The sequence below is a fragment of the Canis lupus genome, chromosome 1 (assembly GCF_011100685.1).
Source record: "Canis lupus familiaris isolate Mischka breed German Shepherd chromosome 1, alternate assembly UU_Cfam_GSD_1.0, whole genome shotgun sequence".
NCBI classification, from domain to species: domain Eukaryota; kingdom Metazoa; phylum Chordata; class Mammalia; order Carnivora; family Canidae; genus Canis; species Canis lupus.
This window is the reverse complement of record NC_049222.1, coordinates 38,571,341-38,594,586: the sequence shown is the minus strand read 5'-3', so window position 1 is coordinate 38,594,586 and position 23,246 is coordinate 38,571,341. Positions and strand designations below refer to the sequence as shown.

Below are 23,246 nucleotides of genomic sequence, written 5' to 3'. Positions count from 1 at the left end.
AAAATGTTCCTGTTTGTAAGAAATAGATACCGGAATATTTTGGGGTGACTGGGCAGTATGTCAACAGCTTATTCTCAAATGATTCAAAAGAAAAAAAAGGATACTCATTAAAAAAAAGATAAAATTTAGATAAAACTCTAAAACCAATGTTATTTATTCTTACTGCCTTTGATACTAGGTTCATTTTCTTCTGGATTTGAAGTGAAAGTTTGTTTTTTGCTTTTTTTTTTTTTTTAAGATTTTATTTATTTATTCATGAGAGACAGAGAGATACGCAGAGACATAGACAGAGGGAGAAGCAGGCTCCATGCAGAGAGCCTGATGTGGGACTCGATCCTGGGACTCCAGGATCACGCTGGGCTGAAGTCAGACACTCAACTGCTAAGCCACCCAGGCACCCTGGAAAGTTTTTAAAACTAATCATCTACTTTTTTGGTTTTCAGGATTCCTAAATTCTAGAGGTCTTAGGAAATCCTAAAATTTATGGGAATTCTCAGGAATATCAACAAAATTAGGGAACAAGGCACTAACAGAATAAAGAATGAAAATATATTAAGAAAAACTGGAACCTTAATCCTTATCCTTATCCTCTGGATGCATGCATAGACCCATAGCAAATTTAAAATAAGGGCTTTTCTAGATCACTGCTCCCATACCACAATGTGTAGCTTTATGAATTACTATTTTTCCTAGAAAACAAATAACTCTAAAAACCCACTATGCCACAGATACTAAAGTTAAAAACCCACTATGCCACAGATACTAAAGTTTAAAACCCACTATGCCACAGATACTAAAGTTAAAGATTTATCTTTCCTTAGTTTCTATGTTGTAATAATTCAGAATGGATCAATATTTTCTTTAAAGTAGGCACTGATAATTTTAAAGCAAACAATGAAATATTAGCAATACCACAAGGATATTCTTCAATAGACTAAAATGTAAAGAACAGTTCCATTAATCTCCCTAAATTCACTGGTTAAGAATCTCTTAGAGTGAGAATGCAGATTAATAAGAAATGCAAATTCCTAAGATTCATCCAAAACTCAAGGAAGGTCTTCATAATCAGTTCATAAACACTTTAATAAAATCTTATGGGTTTTATAGATAGATTTTGTGCAGAAAACACAGCAAACTTGAAACTGCTATCCTTAGAAAGGTTGGCTTGCAATGTTAGCTCTTGGTTGGCATCTGGTAACTGGCTTTTGAGATAGTTTCCACCATTTCCAGACTGATAAGGGTGGCACACTATGCCTAAGCTGTTTGTATGAACAAAACAATTTATGAACAATCCCTGCTTTCCTTCTGGGAATCTGAAATTTTGGTATGTGCTAAAGAAGACAGTACCCATGGACTGATTCCAATTAAAAACTCTGGGCTCCTGGGTTCAAATGAGCTTCCAAGGTAGACAACATCTCACACATCTGGTAATAACTCATTGCTAGAGGAAGTAAGCATGTCCTGTGTCACTCTACTGGGAGAGGACTATTGGTAGCTTGAGGCTGGGTTAGTTTACACTTTTATTGCATGTATGTTTTCCCTTTGCTTATTTTTGCTCTTTACCATTTTGGTGAGTTCTGTGAGTCTTACTGGAAAATCATTAAACTTAGAGTGATCCTTAGAGACCTTTGAGATAATACTTTAATGCATAAAATTACCTTCTGTAGAGTTGTTTTTTTTTCCTTCTGTAGAGTTTAAAGTGTTTCCGCACACTGTTATATGTGTGTGTGCATGTGCGCGCGCGTGCGTGTGTATTAGCAACTTGCAATTGATAACTTTAGGATGAAAAGGGCTTACAGCAAGTTCTGTATTATTCACAAAATTATTTACTTTCTGGACTACTAGACAAACAATATTCAGAATATAATATTCCATTTTCTCAAGGTTCAAATTTGAAATTTCAATTGTAAATATAGTTGAGATTTTATTACCTGGTTGTTACATTTTATTTCTATACATGTAAATATTTATAATTTCCTCAAAATGAAAGAAAATTCATTCTTATCCTCAAAAATAAATCCAAATGCAAACTCAAGAGTTTACTGTGCATGACAACTTATGTAGTGTTCAAAAGGAATATGTTCTTACCATGCGGAGTGATTGTCTGCATAGGCTTAGCTGGGGACCTCACATTCCATATAGTCAAGGTGCCATCTGAATGACTGCAAATAAATTGTTTTCCCTCATGATGCCAAGCAACCGAGTGAATAGCCTATAAAAGAGTGAAGAATTCCATCTTTAGAAACAAAATCTAAATACCAAGTTATACACAATCAGTATTATTTCTGCTCTTTAAATTATTTCTTTTCAACTCAAGTTGATACACTTCTAGTTCCTAATGGTCAACTGACTTTAAAAGTTGCCCTACTGGAAGGCAGAACAGCTAAGTACAGTATAAAACCATGTAACTGAATTCCACTTTCGTACAAGTCAACATTTCCTATCATCTTGTTCAATGTCCATTTATTTGGGTTCCTCATACGCTTATATTATTTAAAACAATATGGATATTTTAAAATATAAATGAAGGTGGATAAAGCCAATTAGCTGAGTCTCTAAATGCCAATATTTAATACAATGTTTCAAGTTCAAAGTATCTCTAACAAATTTCTAAGTAAAATCCTTTTTTAAGGTTTATTCATTTAATTTAGAAAGAGAGAGAAACACAGAAAGAGAGAGAAAGAGACTGCCCACATGCACAAGGGAAGGGCAGTGGGAGAGAGAATCTCCAGCAGACTTTGTGTTAAGCATGGAACCCAACTCAGAGCTCGACCTAATGACCCTGAGATCATGACCTGAGCAGAAATCAAAAGTCGGATGCTTAACTGAGCCATTCAGGCAGCGCCTAAATAAAATCTTGTAACAGTAATAAGTTTATTCCAAGATACACATACGATATTCCACAAACTCAAACTTAAAATAATCCCTTTATTAGCCTTAACAGATGAAATTATTTCTGTATACTAGGAGTAGAGCTAAAGAGCTTTACAAAGCTTTTAAATATTTTTTTAAGTGATAAAGGAAATACAAGAGAGAGCTTCAGTATGTCTTAAGTGTCATTTATAAATAAAAACATTCTAATCTTATGCATATAAATATATCATATATAAATGTATATTTATAGAGAATATTTCTACTTTGCTAAAGAAAATCATATATTTTTGTTTAAAAAGTACCATTTACTTTTAAGATAGTATTAAGTTGTTAATTATTCTAAAAATAAATGCTAACTAATTATAAGGAGCAATGGGTTCATAATTATTTTGGATAACAGAGAGAAACAAATACCAGAAAATACTCCACAAAAGAATAACCAAATATAAACTTTTGCATGCAGTATACATGATTTATTTCTGCAATTTTCTTTCTTTTTTAAAACTGTGACATCTCATTATTAGGCTCTGGCAAAAGTAGTATATAAGATGCTCTGTGCTATTTTTATCAAGAGCATCTTAAAGAGTAATTTTCTGGAAAGATAACAGGCTAGCTAGCTATTTACCTATCAAATTTTACAATCACACTAACTCAAACTACTGGGGAAATTAAATAAATTCCCTATTTACTCATTCTGCAAACTGATCAGTATCATTAGAATCACTTCATAGTAAAGGCTGCATATAAATCTTAGTCCAGCTACTCCTACATTATACATAAACTGATAAACATTCTTTTAGCAGACTTATACCAAAAATTATTTCTCTTTCCCTAGAAAATAAGATCTTAATATTATATCCAAAAGCAATATTGATTGCTAGTATAATTACTATTCCTAAAACTTTAGAAAAATGTTACTGAATGATAAAAGAAAAAAATTTTATAATACACACTTCGATTTTAATTTATAATGCTTGCATATACATGGAAAGGAAATATCGAAAACACTCTAGTTTGATTATTCTCATGTTATCAAATAACAAAGTAAATGCATAGAGCACTGGATTATTTCTTGTATATTTGAATAATACATTAAATTGTACAGCCTTGGCCCTAGTATTTTAACTTATGAACATTTTAATATTTCCATTGTAGGAAGGAGACAACAGTAATACTGTATAATTAAGATAAGTATAGAATAATACATTTTTGTAAAATAGTTGACAAAATTATTATATATTGGATATTCAGTGATTTATAACTTAAAAGTATTAACAGGCATAAACTGAAAACACTGCCATTTCCATTAAAAAAAAGAATCCAAATGGAACTCTCTTAGAAATTTTGAAAATGTGAACAAATTATCCATTTTTCTAAGTACTGTTTCATCCTTGGGGAGAGAGGAAAGAGGAGGGGAGAGGAGAGGGAAGAAGAGGGGAGAAGAGGGGAAGGGAGGGGAGGGAGGGGAGAGGAAGAGAGAAAATTAACAGAAAATAAGCTGTTGTAAAAATTAAAAGCACCTCTCTAAACATTGAAAAGAAAGACCTTAAAGGAATAAATGCTTCAGTGAGTATCTATAGGATAAAACATAATTTTTTAAAAGCTGTTAAGGAGTCCAATGCTGTGAGTTAAACATATTATTTCAATATTCTTTTTTAAAAGACTGACAGTTTTGAGATAAATGTACTCACAAGAGCTAGCAATGTACGAACTTTTTTATTACCTATATTTCTATCTGTGGTTTCTCAGTTTACTAGAAAAAAACAACATGAAACCAGAATAAAAAAGTCACTGATCAACTCTAGATATGACAAAGAGTAACCATTAAAATAGCTTTGATAAGTACTAAATTACTGTCTTAAAACATCAATAATGCTATATTTTATTTCTGCCAACATATTACTTATAAAAAAGAGTACTAATATCTTAATACTATTTATAGCCTAAAAGGAATGAAATGTTCATTGCAGAAATGTAAGTTTATATAGATTGAAATACCCTATGCAGAAAATTTCTGTAGAAAATTAGGGATACTATTCAAGTACACTGAAAATCTATTATTTAGACATAAAACCAGGGGAGTTTGTCAATTCAAAAAGTACTAACTATGGCTACACAAAGCAACTAAAGGTTAAGGGTAAAGATGAATTTCTGTTTCCATTACTCCCACCCATGTAAATCATCCTCAAGAAACCAAATCAACAATTAAAAATGCACCAAGAACTTTTATTATATTGGAAATGTTCAGAATTGATATTATAACACTATTTGCCCCAGTTTAATAAAAATGAATTTGACTGGAGTAATACATCCTTGGTAGAAAGTAAATGTTGGGGGAAGGGCTGTTGTAGGGGTGGGATTTTGTGAAGCTCTTAAAGTTTTAACCCTAACTAGTGAGAATTAATAATTTCTTCAATTTCTAAAATTACACACTTGGCAATCTGCATTAAGAATCAAATATAAAGCATTTTTATATGAACCAAGAGCATAAAAGAGCATGAATGAACTCACAGAAATATAGCCAGAAATTTTCACTTAGTTTGCTTAAGAACAGGTGAAGTTAGAAGTTAGATCTTATATCCACAGCACTATTAAACATAAGATTTAGTCATTTTATGTTATTATTTATTAAGAATAAATTTTATGACTTTGCCTCTCTATTGCATATCTGTTCACTAGTCTGTAGCTTTTTTATAATTTCTTTGTCAGGCTTTGATATGAAGATAATGCTGCCCTTGCAAGATGAACTGGGAAGTGTGCCCTCCTCCATTTCTGGAATGAGTTTGGGTACTGTGAGTACTATTTAATAAAAAGCCCTCTGAGCCTGGAGTTTCTTCATGGGAAACATTTTCATTAAAAATTTAATTTCTTTAATAAATATAAAGCTACTCAGGTTAACTATTTCTCCTCGAATGAGATTTGGTACTTTTAAGGAATTTGGTGTCTTGTAAGGCATTTGCCCACTTTATTTAAATTGTTGAATTACTAGTATGAAATTGCACGTATTTCTTTACCAGTCTTTTTGCATTTCTCTAAAAATTGAAGTAATAGCTCCTTTTTCGGGCCTGTTATGGTAATTTATGCCTTTTCTCCTTTTTGCTATCCCTGTGACTGTGTGTTTACCAATTTTCACTATTGTTTTTATGATATCTATTTCATTAATTTGTTATTTCCATTCTACCGCTTACTCTGGTTTTAATTTGCTCTTCTTGTTCATGGTGGAAGCTGAGGCCATTGATTTGAGACTTCTCATTTTCTAACACAAACACTTAATGCCACACTGAATACTTCAGTAGCATTTCATAGACCTCCATATCATATTACCACTTTTTTTAAGTTTAAAATACGTTTTCATTTTCTGTTTCTTCTTTGACTCATGGGTCATTTAAAATTATATTGTTTCACTTTCAATTTGTAGATTTTTCATCTATCAATTATCTATGTAATTTATCATCTTATCAATTTAAAATTCTATTATATTAAAGGAACATATTTTTAATAATTTCAATTTTTCTAAAATTATAATGACTTATTTTATGGCACAAACTAAGGTCCATTTTGGTGAATGTTCCACATGTCCTTGAATGGCACCCTGATGTTGAAGAGAGTGCTCAGATATCAATACAGCCATTTTAGCACTCTTCTAATTTGGTGCTTTTACTTTTTGCTAACACTTCTGGGTTTTTATATTTAAAGTGGGTTTCTAATAGCGTAGAGTCTGATCTTGTTTTGTGATCTAATTTGAAGATCTCTGCCATTTATTTGGGGTATTTAAATGACTGCATTTAATATGATCACTGACATAGCTGATCTAAATCTGTTGCCCTGCTATTTTTTTTTCTATCTCCCCCATCTGTTCTTTGTTCCCCTTTTCCTCTTCTGCCTACCTTGGATTGAATTTTTTAAGATTTTAATTATTTATTCATGAGAGACACACAGAGAGAGAGAGAGGCCGAGACACAGGCAGAGGGAGAAGCAGGCTCCGTGCAGGAAGCCCGACGTGGGACTTGTTTCCGCATCTCAAAGATCACGCCCTGGGCCGAAAGTGGCACTAAACCGCTGAGCCACCAGGGCTGCCCATGGATTGAGTATTTTTAAAATTTCATTTTATATTCCTCTTTGGCTTACCTATTTGGGTAACTGTATTTCCTTTAGGATTTATCGCATAAATCTTTATCATAGTCCACCTTCAAGTAATATTCTAACACTTCAGGTACAGTATAATAACCTTACAAAAAGATTCTGTCTCCTGACCTTTGTGCTACTATTGTCTGATTTTAATCCTACATGTCAGAAATCTTACAATGCATTTTTATCACTTCTAATTCCTGTGATTATCTTTTAAAGAGAATTTAAAAAATTAAAAAGCTTTTATACCTATCTACATATCTACCATTTCTGGTGTCCTTTATTCCTTTGAGTAGATCATATTTCCAATTATATCACTTGCCTACTGCATGAAAACCTTTTTAATGTGGCTTGCTGCGAAGGTCTGCAAGTGAGGAATTCTTTGAGTTTTTAATGTGTGTAAAAGCATTTTTGTTTTGTTTTCAAAGATAATTTTTTGAACATAAAATGCTAAGTTGACAATTTTTTTCCTTCAGTACCATAAAGGTATTGTTCTAGTGTGTTCTGGCTTGCACTGTTTGTAAAGAAATCATTTGCTGTTATTTTTATATTTGTTACTCAGTATTTAATGTGTTCCCTTCACCCCCCCCCCCCCGCTTGCCTTTTAAGATTTTCTGTATCACTAGTTCTAATTTTAAGTAACTGAAATATGTACTTTTATATAGCTTTCCTTCATTTTCCTTCAGCTTTGAGTACACAGAACTTCTGTGATCTCTATACACCCTATTAGTTTATAGGGTTTATATTTTTCAACAAATTTGGAAAACTTTAGGTCATTATTTCTTCAAATATACTTTCCATGTTCCCTCTTCTGGGATTATTACACAAACATTAGTCTGCCTGAAGCTGAACCACAGTTCACTCTTTCTGTCCTTTTCTGCCCATCTTTCATATTGAGTAGTTTCACTGCTATGCCTTCAAGTTCATCAATCTTTCCTTCTGCAAGATCAAACCTTTTGATTTGAGGAGAGTATTTTTTATCTCATTTTACTTCATCTCTAGAGATTCCACTTGGGTTTTTCAATTCTTCCTTGTCCTTTCTCAGCATGTTTATGCTTTCATTTACCTTCTGGAGCATATGGAACCTATTTAGTAACATTTATTTTAATATACTTGTTTACTAATTGTATCATGTGTCATTTCTGAGTTTGATTCTATTCACTGGATTTTCTTTTTATTTTGCATCATACTTTCTGGCTGCTTTCTATGCCTCAAATTTTTATCTGGATGCTAATTATTATGAAATTTATGGTGGGTTATTATTATATTCTTTAGAATACTTTTGAACCTTTTAGAATAGTTGTATTATCTGAAAACAGTTTAGACTTCTCAAGGCTTGCTTTTAAGCTTTGTTAATCCAGGTAGGTGAGTCTTTAGTGTAGGGTTAGGGAAGCCCCACTACTAAGGCAATACCTTTCTGAGTACTCTTCCTGATGTCCTGTGCATTACAAGGTGTTCTCCACTCTATTGCAAATGTGAGCTATTCTTGGCCTTGTGTGCTGTGACAACTGTTTTACCTATTCCTTTCTAGTGGATCTTTTCAAAGCCTCACACCCACACATTAATCAGTATTTACTGAAGACTCAGGGTGGGGGGTTCCCTATATATTTTTAACACTCTCTCTAGGTAGTTCCCTGTCCTTTGGTATAGTGCCTTATAGGCTACAAATATCTTGGCTTACCCAGTTTCTCTATTCTGTCTCCTCAACCCAAAGAGACTATTGAGCTTCCACCTAGGTTTCTCCTTTATGTAGAGACCTTGAAAACCTCTAGGCCATAAGCTAAGGCAACTAAATGGCTACCTTGTTTGTCTCCCCTCTATGGAATCTCTGTTCTTTTTTCTTTTCTTTTTTTTTTTTTTTTAGTTGTTTATTAAGAGAAACTATTCCATAACCCAGTGTTTGTGTTTCATAGCTCAGGAACACAGGACAGTCAGTGACAAGCTTCAACGAAACGCAACCCAAAGAAATTCTTTATATTCCAAATTCACTTTGCACTCTGAAAGATACCAGCCTTCTTTACCTCCTCAAAATCTTTCATAGAATCATAATTTCTGTAGAAATCTGCATATGCCTTCTTTCTTGGTTCAGCCACAGCAAATTTATAGAAAGCTGCAACCCCCAGGGATACAGCAAAGGCTCCAACAATATGAAATTGCAGATCCTCGGCTAGAGGCCTCGCATCTGAGGTTTCGTCAAAGCACTTGAAGTCACGGTAATTATTCTCCTTAATACCTACCTGAAACCCAACGTCCTTCCTAACAGAAATGGACAGCACCCCAGCAGTTGGAATTTTTGCTCTTAATACCTGCTAATTTCTAAAAAATGTTGTTTTATTTATTTTTCCAGTGTATTTGCTTAAGGCAAGAGGATAAATCCACTCCCTGTGACTCCATAATGGCTAAAGCCAAGGTTAATATTTAAATTTATAAGAAGCAAAACAAAAAAAGGGAATTTTTAAAACCTGCTCTGATTTTAATATAGACTTATAGGACAAAACTTCCAATGAAATTAAAAGGACCTTTCATTTAAAATATTGTTTTTTATACTTTTAAGATCTTTTTCTTAAATACTTTTAAGATCTTGATAAGTGAATCACACAGTGCTTAGTAACCAAAAACCTTAAAAACAGAAAGTATGAAAAAAAAGTATGCAGCTATGAAAACAAGGGACATTCTTTTTTAGCCATGCTTACAAAGATCACATGCACATATTTATAAACTATACCAAGTATTATTATAGTTACTCAATATAGTCTGCTGTTTTAAGTAACTGAAAGCATCATTACAAAGACATGACATATTTTATCTTATAAGCAAGCAAAACCACATACACTTCCTAGTTCTAATCATTGAATTAGAAATCATGACCCTACTAATCCCCAGATTACAGTTACCAGATACCATTTCACACTGGAAGAAGCCACAATTCCTAAGAAAAAAAAAATTATTCTAAATTTGAAACAAAAATATACAAGATTAATAGTTATACTTTTAAAATAACAGAAAGGAAGATATCCAAGACTATTATCACCAAAGAACACAGGAATCAAGAAGAGGAGGCTCATGGACCAAAATAGGAGAATTTGAAAATCAATAAGGACAACAACTTCAATGTACCGAAGCACAAATGTTTAAATTTTCAAGTACATAGTGAAACTAAAAGCAAGAACAAATTGGTCACCACTGGAATTACTACAGAACACTCCTTTAGAGTAAACACTAAAATAAAAGGAAAGAATCATTTATTCTTTCCTTTATTAACTATACTATTTAACCAAAAAGCAGGTGAGAAGTTTTCTTTTTTTTATCAAGTGTCTGAGCGGAATTACAGAATCAGAACATCTTCATTTTGCAACCTATATGCATTGATAAATCTAGGCCTTGACAGCACTGGCTGCTAACCTCACAGACATGAACTCTCCAACTGATATAAGGGTACCAGCATCATTTAAGAAGTCTGGCTTAAAATGAAAAATGAATCCGAATTTGATCAAGCCTCAGTAAACCAGTTTATAGAAAATCTAAGGACAAAAAAAAGATGTGAAACACAAGAGGGATGGAACCAGAAAAATCTAGTCTTTGAGAAACTCTACCTTTAACAAATACATGGCCAAAAAAGAAGGAATGAAGAAAGGGAAAGCAAAGAGTAAGAGGAGAGGCCTACAGTTTAAGAGACTTAGAAGACACCAATCAATCACAATTAATCTTTATTTGGATCCTAAAGCAAGCAAAACTATTACTGTCTACGGTGTACTATCATGTCTATAATAAAAAATAGGATTTATTTATTTAGGATACATTTATTAATTTGCTTGTAAATGACAGAATGCCTCTAGAAGAATGAGAAACTGGGAACACTGGTACCAGCAGTTAAGGGACTGGATAGCCAAATGATAGAGGTGGAAAAGAGATTCTTTTTTAATCTTTTGAGCTATGTGATTATCTATTATATAAAAGTAAAAAAGTCTTTAATTGCAATTACAAAAGTTGCCTCAACTAAAATCACCAATTTCTTAGAGAAGTTGCTCTGAATTAGAAAAATGATAAAAATGTTTGATTAGCAAAAACAATGTTATTACCTCATCATATGTATATCTGTAGTCGGCTTTCTTTGATTTGAGGTCCCATAACACTACTGTTCCAGATTCAAAGCCAATCAAAAGCTGTAAGAAAAGAAAATGCCACATGACCTAGGATTGATATTAATTATGTGAAACATTTATTTGATGACAATAAAGATAACTATTATTCATATGCTTCAAGCATAAAGTTATAATTAAACATCGCATTGCCAATCACAGGAAAGACAAATGAGAATACTGCACTGCATGTTTATATGTCTTTGATGATTAGGGACTTAACATATATAACTAATCATTGAGAAAGAAAGTAGTATCATTTTGAAGTCCTGAGTATACATTTTCATTAATATGACATAATAAATTACTAATAAAAATTAACATTTGTGTATGCTTTAGAGTTTATAAACTTTCCTAATTCAACACATTATCAGGCAATATCATTTACTCATATATCTACTGAAGGTTCTAATCCAGACTAGATTCCTCTCATAAGATTCAGACCCATAATTCCAGTGGCAACAGCTCCCTTTATCTACTCCACAAGAATGTCAATGTAAATGTGTCTAAAAGTGAATTCATTATTTTTTCCCTGCCCTCGTTTTCTGGTGTTCCCTAACTGCAATGTCTCTCTCAGTATTCCCTAGTGCTCATTAAGTCACTCAGACAAAAACCTTGGGGTGGGAGGGTCATCCTTAACTCTACTGTCTCCCTTGTCAGGTAAAATCATCAATTTTAAAACTACACTCTATTATCTTTCTACTTTCCCCCACCCCCAATACCTCTCTTCTAGTTTAAGGCACAAAGTTTTCTCTTCTGGTCCCCTGGTCTCCCTGACTCCAGTCTTGCTCTTTTTAAATCCATTCCCGACTATAGCTAGTGTTTACCAATTCTAAAATGCATGATCATGTAATTCATGCTTTTATTTAAAAAATTTTTAATGCCAAAAAAAATTTTTTTAATGCCTTACTATAACTGTTAGGATAGAGTACAAACTGAGTAACATGACCTAGAAGATTTATCATGGTCTGACCTCTGCTTACCTCTACAGCCTTGTCCCTTGTCACATGCCTCTTACCAGTACACTCCAGCACATCTTTCAGTTCATGCTTTCTCTTATCTTTGCTGTCTTCCTACCTGGGCCATATCTGAAGTCATCCTCTTTACCTGATCAATCCCACTAATCCTTCCAATGTTGTCTTAGCTATCACTTCCTCTGGGTAGCCTTCCTTGACCTACCAAATGTAAATCAATCTCATTTCCATGTACTCCAACAGTACTCTGTATATTTTTTAATATGAAGTGTCAGCACACAATAATGGCTTTTTCTTTAGCTGAACTCTCAATCTCTCTCTCTCTCTCATTTAAACTTGGGAAATTCTTTCAATGTTTATTCTTATTAGAATCTTTTATAATTCAGAGATGTTAATTTATATACTGTTGACTAAGTTTCCTTTTATTTTTTCTCTCATAAAAAGCATTAGTAAGTATACCAAATATGAATATAACTCTACAACATTAATAATTCTGAGGTTGAAATCAGAGCAATCAATATTCAAAATCCCAGCTCCATCAACATCTAGCTTTGTACCTCTGGAACATATAATGACACCAAGTCTCTGTCTCATCATCTGTAAATTACAGCAGATAAATAACTTAAAAATTGTTAAATGATCAAATAAAATAGTGCATAAGAGGTAGAAAGCACAGTGCCCAAAACAAAGCAGAATTCAGTGAGTGGTAGTTTTTACTGTTTGCATCATGAGCAATTTTACACTAATACCTAACCTTCCCTAGCTAAAACCTTTGCTTAATGTTGTGGCAGCTACTGTAAGGTTAGCTTTGGAGGAACCTGCCCTGTCACCTTATACCTTTCTTTAGCGACACACTGTCACAAAGATTTTTGGAAACAGTGGAGAGTCACTGATATAAAGTGGATTTTTCTATTAGAAACCAAAGGTTAGACAATTTGATCTATTCTAGTATTTCAAAAATGTTTGAATGAGATTAATTCTGGGAACTAAGGAGAATAACAAGTTTCAAAAAATTATGATGAAAATAAGCAGTTTTATATAATTTATTTACATAATAAATTAAGTCTATATTGAGGCATTATTATTTATACGTTGGATGCTGTGAGAAACATAAACCTTTATAAATATTATCTCTATGCTATAGGAGTCTTTCAAGTTCAGGGAAGGTGAGACATATACACATTTCTAATACATGACAATATGTGACAAAAACTATAAAACTCATACAACTAAAATGCTAATGAATTTGGAAGTGAGAGAAAGCATTTTTAGTCAGGATGGTCAGCAAAGATGTCATGAAAGATAAACATTTAATCTGAGCCACAAAATGTGGGTAGGAATTCAGCAGAGAGAGAAAAGTGGGAAAGCATTCCAAACAGAGGGACTCACAGAAAGGAGGTATGGAGGTAATAAAGAGTAGCTCACTTTTGGGAAACTATTTGCTTCAGCACAACATTCAAGTAAAGATGTTCTGAAATACAATGAAACCTAAGGCCATGTTTTAAGGAAACTTTTATTTGTCAGCTACTGCAGAATCATTGAAAGCTTTCCCACAGGAGAGCAATAGTAGTAAAACAGCATTCTAGGAAGACTGATGTGGAAATGGCTCATGAATGGGTTGGAATACCTTAAACTTTAGTGGTCATAATGACATTGAATAGAAAAGAGACACTTCAAAGAAAGGACTGAAATGTCTTAGAGACTGAATCCAGGTAGAAGGGAGGGAAGATGCAACCTTCTTGCCATGCCTTCCACCCAAAGTCTTGGCTTCTAAACAAATACTTTATAGCAAAGAAAATAGAGGTACAGGTGACTATAACTTGCTTCCTGTGAAGTTTCTCTCAAAACATACATCTGTCTGATTACAAGCAAACTTCAAACAGTATAGCTATCCTTTTGTTTTCCTAGTGGCAAATAAGAGAATAATGTTAACATAACATACAGGCTGGACCACTCCCACCAACTGAGGGAAGAAAAAAACCTTCACAAAATCTAGAAATCTCATTTCACTGATTTCTGATAGTAATAAACTTTCTAATGTTTATGTAGGCTAGTATAAAAAATTAAGTAAGTAGAAAAGTATCATTAAATAGAACTACTTCAGAGACATTTGAATTAGGAAAGAGATTCATGGAAAAGGAAATTTTATTATTTTTAAATGTATTAACAAACCTAATAACTAAATATTGATTTATGAAACTAGTTTGAATATAAAAAATGAAATATTATTTTTAAAAAATATCTACATTATTAATCTAAGATAATATCTATGAAGAAAAGTTTAAGGGAGATGAGATACAGACAACTCTAATGTAAGGCATTATGTGATAAATGCTACAAAAAATTGTATAACTAAAGTGTTAAAAATAATTCAAAACCAAAACAGTTTTTGCCAGGATTACCAGAAAATCTTAATAAGCCAAAAGTAAATTAATAACTTTTAATTGTGCTTATTAAATTTTATTTGTCTTAGGGTTTTTTGTTCTTTAAAACTATAAATGATTCTAATCCTTTCACTTTTTCTTCATAATGTATAAACCAGTGAACATTTCTGATGTACAACCTTTATTAGAAATCTCAATTTTGCAAGGTACATGTATGTGGTACTGGAACGGTTCGTATATTTATAAAAATACCAAAATGTATGCATTTAATAAATATATATATTTTTTAAATTCTACCTTTCCTTCATCCATTGGGTTATCACTTATATGGACAACTGGTCCTGGGTGAGATTTAGATGACCTAAAATAGAAAAGTTAGCAGGGTTTTTTTTCTCTCAATTAAAAATTTCAATTCAACTATATATTCATCACAATGAAGACAATGAATGGAAAATAAAGATACATTTATAAAAGAGGAAAAGATTCAGTAAGTGATTAATTAGAGATGTATAGTTCTTAATATGGATAAGATAGGACTCAGAGTAAAACTATGGGTGGGTGGATGGGTTAATAGGTGATCAGGATTAAGGAGTGCATTTGTAATGAGCACTGGGTGTACTGAGGTGTTGAAATACCATATTGGGTGTGCACATGAAACTAATATTACACTGTATGTTAACTAACTGGAATTTAAATAAAAAAAAAAAAACAAGAATCAAAAAAATACAGTGACATTGATACAAGTATACTTTTGATATAGGCAAGAATCCTCAATTTTGTATTTTAGCATCAAAAACACCCCTATTCTCACACTATAATTCTCAGAATTAATATTTTTAAATAAAGCACCATCTAAAATATTGCTATCTTACTTTACTCAACCCTTGCCTCCAATTGGGGCATTCATCCAGGTCCATAGCTCACATGAAACATAGGAAAAATTCTATTATGTTCTTTTAAAATGTCAACAGAAGTAATGCCACTGTACTTGGTCAGAGAAAAACAAGTCATACGGCTAAGAATGGAGCTGAACTTATGCCTATACAGTAGGAATAAGCACCTTACTATTCATTCATAAATTCCAAGGGTTGAGACACCGCCAGTCCACTTCATGAGAAACCTTTGTGAAACTATACAGACATCTGCACTACCACTGGATGTTGTGATCAACTCAGAACAGCAAAAACGCACACCATGTACCAAGAAACTGAGATATACATCCCTGCCACAGGAAGGAAAGCCAGCCATAATACATTATTGCTGGTACTTAAGAGAGATGCTACAAATTTATCTTTATGTCAAATTCTGTGCAATGCAACAATACAGAACCATTTTTTTAAAAAAAAAGAAATACCAAAAATGAATCTTATGATATCCTTTGATTTTTACATCTAAATAATATAAGAAAAAATTGAGATGAGATGTAAAGATAAGATTCTAAAACAGAGTGCAAAGTTAGTGCTAAAGATCCTTAGGGCCTTATAGCTCAGCCCAGCCCTGTTCTTGTTACTGTTAAATGAAAACAATCATTTTATCAAAATTAAAGACAATTAACTTTCAAATTCTGTAATGTTACATTGCAAACATTTACATTATATTTGTTGATTATTAAAACACATCAAGTAATGGATTAGATCAATGTTTTCTAAACATTGGTGGCAACACATCAGTGGGTTGTGAAATCAATTTAGTGGGGCATGTGCAGCATTTGGAAGAAAAATAACCAGAAGATAAAAATACAGAAAAAAAAAAACTGGAGTGTTTTTCACCAAAGAACTGTTTCATTAAACTTGTGCTACAGTTTGTACATTCATACACGTCATATATGCATATGTTCACATATCTATCTGTATTATAAAGCACTTAAATTTACAAACTGCTACTAGGATAACGTTTAGAAAAGGCTAATAAACGGTGTTTAATATCAAGAATATCTGACATATTTAATTCCACATGGATCTGCTGATTAGCTATTATATAAAGATATCCTATATGGGACTGATAATTTCAGATACAGAATATGTGCTCAAACTCACAGTTCAATGGCTTTATTCCACATAATGACGTAGCCTGAGAGTGTGAAGGACTCCACATTGACAATATGTATATTACCTCGCTCAGTGCCCACATAGAGCCACTTACTCTGGAAAGGCAGATGGCAAAATGTAACCCTGTAAGAGAAAATATATCCAAAAAGGTAATTAGAAAAATGTCTGTAAATTTTATTAATTGCATTAGAGGGTTATCATGATAAATAATTTAGGAGAGGCAAAAATGACATACAACTAGATTTATGTACTGAAAATGCAAATTCAACTTCTATGTCAAACATAAGGTGTTACAGTAAATAAACAGCATGGCTTGATAGAAAGAAGAGGAGTTTAAAGTTAGTATGTGTTTCAAATCTGGCTATGTCAATCACTGTACTACTTTACATCACAAATTCAACTGTTAAAAGCCACAAATTATGAGTCTAATACTCACATGATCCCAAGACTTTTATATTTCTTAGGAGTTACTAAGCACAAATTTTAACTATCTGAAGTACCTAAAAGTAGCAATAACAAGCCAGATATAAAATGAACAATGAAATAACTATCATAAAACAACCATTTCATTCAAAATGATTTGTAAACTAAAACATGAATAGAGCTAAATGTCTTGAAAATTCAAAGACAATTTCAGCATAAGCCAAAATAATGACCAGATGACCAAAAAAAAAAAAAAAAAAGAAAAGAAATACACAACCTCCTGATCTCTTCTACCACTTTGCAATTGCCCTTTTTTAAAAAAAAATAAAATAAAATAATTTATTTATTTGAGAGATAGCAGGAGCAGGAAGAGGGGCAAAGGGAGAGGGAGAAGCAGACACCCCACTGAACAAGAAGCTGGATGCAGGACTCCATCCCAGGACCGCAGGATCATGACCTGAGCCAAAGGCAGACACTCAACAGATGAGCCACCCAAGCGCCCCTGCAATTCTCTTTTATTCTTCACTCTACAAAAGCGGTAGTTACTGACTTGCTTAATACAATTACATGACCTATCTTCGATTTTACTACTAACAAAATTATTTATATAATATGCTTCAAAATCTTAAAGTTATCTCAATAGCAGAGATTTTGGATATATTCATACAATATTTTCTATTCCCAGTGCAACAGCATATTGCAGCTGTTTCTCAAATATTTAAAGAAACGAAATAAGAATAAATTCTTAAATGTTCAGCAAAAAGTACGGAACTTTTCCCTAGATTTACTCTTTCAATATTAGCTACCATCATTAAGTTTTCTTCTCAATTATAAAACCAACTTATATTGCTGAAAAATGTTAAGCATCTTTGTTTTTTGAAGTGAAAACAAACTACTATTTAACATTTTAAGAAGGAACTTAATTAAAATGTTCACTTAATTATCCAGCACCAAGACTTTAACATAATCATGGTCCCTAGAATGAGTTTTGTATAGAAATAACAGGCACGTATTTGTATAATGAACCACATTTAAAAATTACTCTACTCCTTAACTTCCCTCATTATTCGATTCAGTTGAAGAGGGGGGAAGTCAAATGGTTCTTATTAGAATTGGGAATTTCTTAATTAGCAAATTTTAATGGCTCTGAACAAGTGGGAATAGAAATAGAATACTAAAATCCCATGTTGCAACCAAATAAAATACCATGCCAGTGATTTACAGAAAGGCCAATAAGAAAATGTGGTTCCCCAAAACATACTACTAGAAAAGCAATTCAATGAATATAACTACTAAGAATTGTAAGATCATAAATTTGTGGGTAATTTATTCAGTCACCAAGATATAAAACTGGTTGTTGAGACAAACTAGACTTACTATATTTAATGGGTTCTTTCAATATTTGTTATATGACTTATTTCCTTGTTAAAAAAATCTGGGGCAGCTGGGTAGTTCAGTTGGTAAGCATCTATCTGCCTTAGGCTCAGGTCATGATCTCAGAATCCTGAGCCCCCATGTTGGGCTCCCTGATCAATGTGTATATATGTATTTGGGTGTGTGTGTGTGTGTGTGTGTGTGTGTGTTTGTACACACATAAGGAGAGAAAGAAAGACTGAAAAGAGAGATTTATTCTTAATGATTCTAAGAAAGTGAGCCATGATAGAAAGTATTTTCCAGTAAAAGTAGTCATGAAACAAATGGCACTGAATAGCCATGGGACAAAGAGATTTCAAATTTAAAGAGTTCAGATCAAAACAGATGCAAAGAAACTTGAAAAGAGAAAGTTTCACCAATGTCCCCCAAGAGATCTCATCTCCTTCCCTGTATCCTCCTCCTTGTAGAGTCTCTCCCAATACTGATTCTAGGACCTTGTGACTTGCACTGGCCACTGAGGCATTAGCAGCTCTGCCACAAGCAAAGATTTGAAAAGCACGTGCACCTTGGGGCTTGCCCTGTTTCTTATACCTTTAGAACCCAGGTGCCATGTGATGAAGCCCAGACTTTCTGTTGGGAGAATCTGGCCCAGCCCACAGCCAGCATCAACCAATAGACATGTAAGGCAAGCTAGATCATCCAATCCAGTTGAGCAGCCAGATAACTATGGTTGCATAAGTGACTACAGCGAAAGACCACTTCTGCTGAGCTCAACCCAAGTGTTGACCCACAGAACTGTGAGCAAACAAAATTTTTTATTTTAAGGTAATATAGATCATAATAATGATGGTGACTTCAGTTTTTATTGATACCAGGACCAAATTAATTTAAGTTTATGTGCTGACATATTAAAGCATAATGTTATACTGAAAATAATTAAAGTAACAGAGTTGAGACTCATATGAAAAACATTAAAACTCAGTAAAGACTAGTGAGATCAGATATTATAAGAATGGTATATTAAACTGGGCCTGAAAAGGTACCTTTTCAGATACCTTTTGATGTATGACTGAATCTAATGTACTAGAAATAAATAGATTGGATAGATAGATAGTTAAGTTGAATTCCCTCAGGGTGTCACTAAATGGAATTGTATTCTAATTCCCTCTACAGGACTTAAAAGTAGATATTCTACACAAAGCTGTTACTAGGACACAATAATTTCCTTATTTGCTTAAGGGACTTAAAAAAATGTAACATGTTAAGTGTTAGGAAGTGATACATATATCCTATTCACTATTTAGCTTTAGCAGCTGTCTGTCAAACATTTTACAGTCAAGCACCAAATTTAAAAGATTTAACTATTAACAATTTTAACAGAAGAACACAGTCTACGTAATGTTGAAATTAATCATCCATAAACAAGGGTATAGATACATATGTGTATTTAATCCATAAAGACATATGAACCAATATGCTCATCTATATGCCTGTATCACCAATGAATCAGCTCAACATGACAAAATGCATCATCACTTTTATAGTCTCAGGAAATATCACACTATCTTTTACTTAATAAGTAATTCATTAAATGAACAAAAGAATTACATAAAATGTGAGAATTTACTGTTAATTAACAATCAGATATTCCTAATTTTCTCTCTCTCCTCAAGGCTTGGGCCTAATTTAAACCATTATTACTAAATTTTCAAATCAATTCGTAGCTGCCACTAGGAATCTTTTCAAAGCCAAGAGAAATCATATCATTATCTTACTTGGAAGACCTTAAGGACTTCCTATCTTCTACCAAATACTTCCTAAATTTTTAGTGATACTCTGTGCTACATATATCTGGGGAAAGGGTGTAGAGTTATAGTGTACTGGATTTAATCAACTATTATTCAGCATCCTCTTCTACATTCTCCTATATGCCTTCCTGTTCTGCAGATTCTAGAAAACTAAAACTTCTATTTCCCAGATTCTTCCACAGCTAGAGTTCCAGATGAAAAGAAATTTCTACCAATTGGATATGCTTAAAATTTGCAGGCAAAAGGGAGGCACAGATCATCTTTCTGTTGCTGTTTTTACTGACAAGGGTGTTGTTCAAGGCAAGAGGTACTTATGACAGCATTCTAAGCTCTACTCCTGAGAATCATGTGCGGAGAGGCAGTTGTATGGCAGTAATCGTAATTCTTGAAACTCAATAGTTCTAGCACTCCTTGGTATTTTGTAAACAGCTACATCCCTGAATTAAATTCCTTTGTGCTTAATACCTACAGTGATTTCTAGTCCTGCACTGGATCCTTATTAATACACCAAGAAATTCATCAATCTGTAACTAATCTATATGATGGTCTACAATAACCAAAAATTACCCATTTACAATGTATCTTGTTCAGATAATGTTATTCATTTAATGATTTAAAGTTGGAAAAAGGTTGAGAATATAACTTTCTTATAATTGTATAAAAAGAAAAAAAATTAAAAAAAATAATTGTATAAAAAGGCCTTTCATGAATGAAGTAGACCTTTTCTACCTTTCTAAAATTATCATCTCTGGACTACATACCTAGCTATGTTTAACCAGATACAGTGCCCTAAACATGCGAGATTTCCTCAAAGCTGTGCACCTGAACATAATAGAAAGTCCTTTTGCCCTTTCTCAATGTATGAAATCCCCACTAATCCTACAAATCTGTTCACAAAGGCTCTTTTGTAATGCTTTACCTAAAATTCTCAAAACACAGGGATATATCCTTTTGCTGGTTAATCTTCAAAATTTCCTAAGAAAATTTCACTACATATTATATCATATTTTCCACTGCATTATAATTTGCCATTTCACCTTCCTTAGCTGGTTATAACTTCCATGTCTCTCCAGAATTCATCACAATATTTGCATGCACCAGAATCTCAATTAACATTTACCAAATGAATTAATACACAAGAAAATAAAAAAGAAGGTATTTGATATTCTTCTTAAATTAACTGTACCTTATACTGTCCTGTTATTAGAAAACTTAAGTTTGCATTAATGAACCCAGAAATCTATTAAAAATAACAAGAGACAGCTGAAAGCAATTTACAAATCTGTTCAAAGGATTTCCTTTCTATTTGTAGTTTCATAAACTGTCATAACTACTTTAAAAAAGTCTTCATCATATCTGTAACCCAGCAGTACAATGTAACAAATGTCTTGAAAAATAAGCTTTAGAGATCTTCGAAGGTCATTTTACATTTATACTGATTTACTGTATTATTAATTACATTTCAATTTTTAGAAAGCATTTAAGTGCTTTTGGAAATATGTCCAAATAAATCATATTAACCTTTCTTGTGAAATGAGGCCTTAATATCATCAATGACTATCAAAACAAATATCAACCAAGTATCAGTAAGTAAAAGAGTGAATAACAAATAGGAAAACAATATATATCAACTACAGAAATAACATCTCAAAGAACTATCCCTGTTATATGGGGGATTCCTTAAAGTTCTGTTTTTAATGATCTTACCTTGGGGAATAAAAATGCCAGTGTTTTATATAACAAATGTTATGATAAACAATAGTTGCTGGTACTCATTAGCAACTGTTAACTACATCTTTTTTTTTTTTTTTTTGGCATTTTTTTGTATTAGATTGTCCTTTATTGTATGGATAAGGTATATTCTAAATATCTTCCAGCCTATGGTTATGTCTTTTTAATTATTAAAGCTTCTCTGTTTCTGTGTTTATATTCATATATTATAGATAGAGCATGTGCGAGAAATATATCTCTTCATATATATATATATCACAATATATAATACCAAGATATATAGAAACAAATATGACATTATTTATATATTTATACAAACTTACTATCTAAAATGAGTTTTTAAGATTTTATTTTTAAGTAATCTCTACATCCAACATGGGCTTGAACCCAAACATGCTCCACCAACTGAGCCAACCAGGCACCCCTCAAAAGAAATTTTTATTAATCTTTTTTATTATGTGTGCCTCTCCTCCAAAATGTACTCTAGTCATATTAATAGCCGGGACAACATTTATTTTTTCTTAATGTTCATAAAATACACAAGTAAGACATAAGGAACTGGGGATGGGAAGGGAGTCACTGTTTATAAAAGGATATTATGTAAATTATTCTGAATTTCATGTTCTTATCGAGCAGTACCTGATAGATAGGGTTTGGCTTTTAACTTTATGGTAAGTGTGTTATACAGAACCTTTATTCCTTTCCAAAACAGTTGGTGCTTTTCTGTGTATGTTGTTTAAGCACATCCTGCCCAGATCTTACAGATATTTCTTATATAACTTTCTCCCAAGTTTTAATTTTAGTGTGGTCATTTTACATTGAAATATTTGATTTAGTTATGAGATAGGAATCACTTTTTCCCATTTAGATAGGAGTCGTCATAGCATTTTTTATGTACTACATCCTTTTTTGTTTGCAATGTCACTTCTGTAATATATCAAAAGTGTATGTATGTGTGTATGTGTATGTATGAAGAGGAAACATCTCTTCATAGATGTTTTTGGAGTTTGCTCACTATGTTTTGATCCATTTGTCTTCCCTTTGTAACTACCATACCATTTTAACTTCTAAATTTTATAATAATTTTTTATATCTAGTAAGTCCCACCATCTCATATTTCTTTTTCAAAACTATCTCAGTTATTTTAGGCCTTTCTTTTTTCCATATGAATTTTATAATCAGCTTATCAAGTCCTATGAACAACCCTGTTAAAATTCTGAGTGGGATAATACTAAATTTATAAGGTTAATTTGGAAGGAAGTGACATTTTAAAACTTGAGAATTCCTTTCTATGAAACTCTCCATTTGCTTAAGTCTTTGACTCCTTCAACAGTTTTAATATTTTCCCCACATAGATCTTTAA

At 32.6% G+C, this 23,246-nt stretch overlaps 1 protein-coding gene across 3 annotated transcripts in view; it reads right to left on the bottom strand.

Moving 5' to 3' along the window:
* Window positions 1-23,246, bottom strand: part of STXBP5 (syntaxin binding protein 5) — a 167,975-nt gene that overhangs the window by 102,945 nt on the left and 41,784 nt on the right. For all 3 annotated transcript variants that reach the window (XM_038526294.1, XM_038526295.1, XM_038526296.1), the window contains exons 5-8: window positions 16,536-16,670; window positions 14,797-14,860; window positions 11,082-11,165; window positions 2,089-2,212 (exon numbers count right to left, since the gene is read on the bottom strand). In XM_038526294.1, the coding sequence (XP_038382222.1) occupies window positions 2,089-2,212; window positions 11,082-11,165; window positions 14,797-14,860; window positions 16,536-16,670 (407 nt within the window). The remainder of the gene's footprint in view (window positions 1-2,088; window positions 2,213-11,081; window positions 11,166-14,796; window positions 14,861-16,535; window positions 16,671-23,246) is intronic.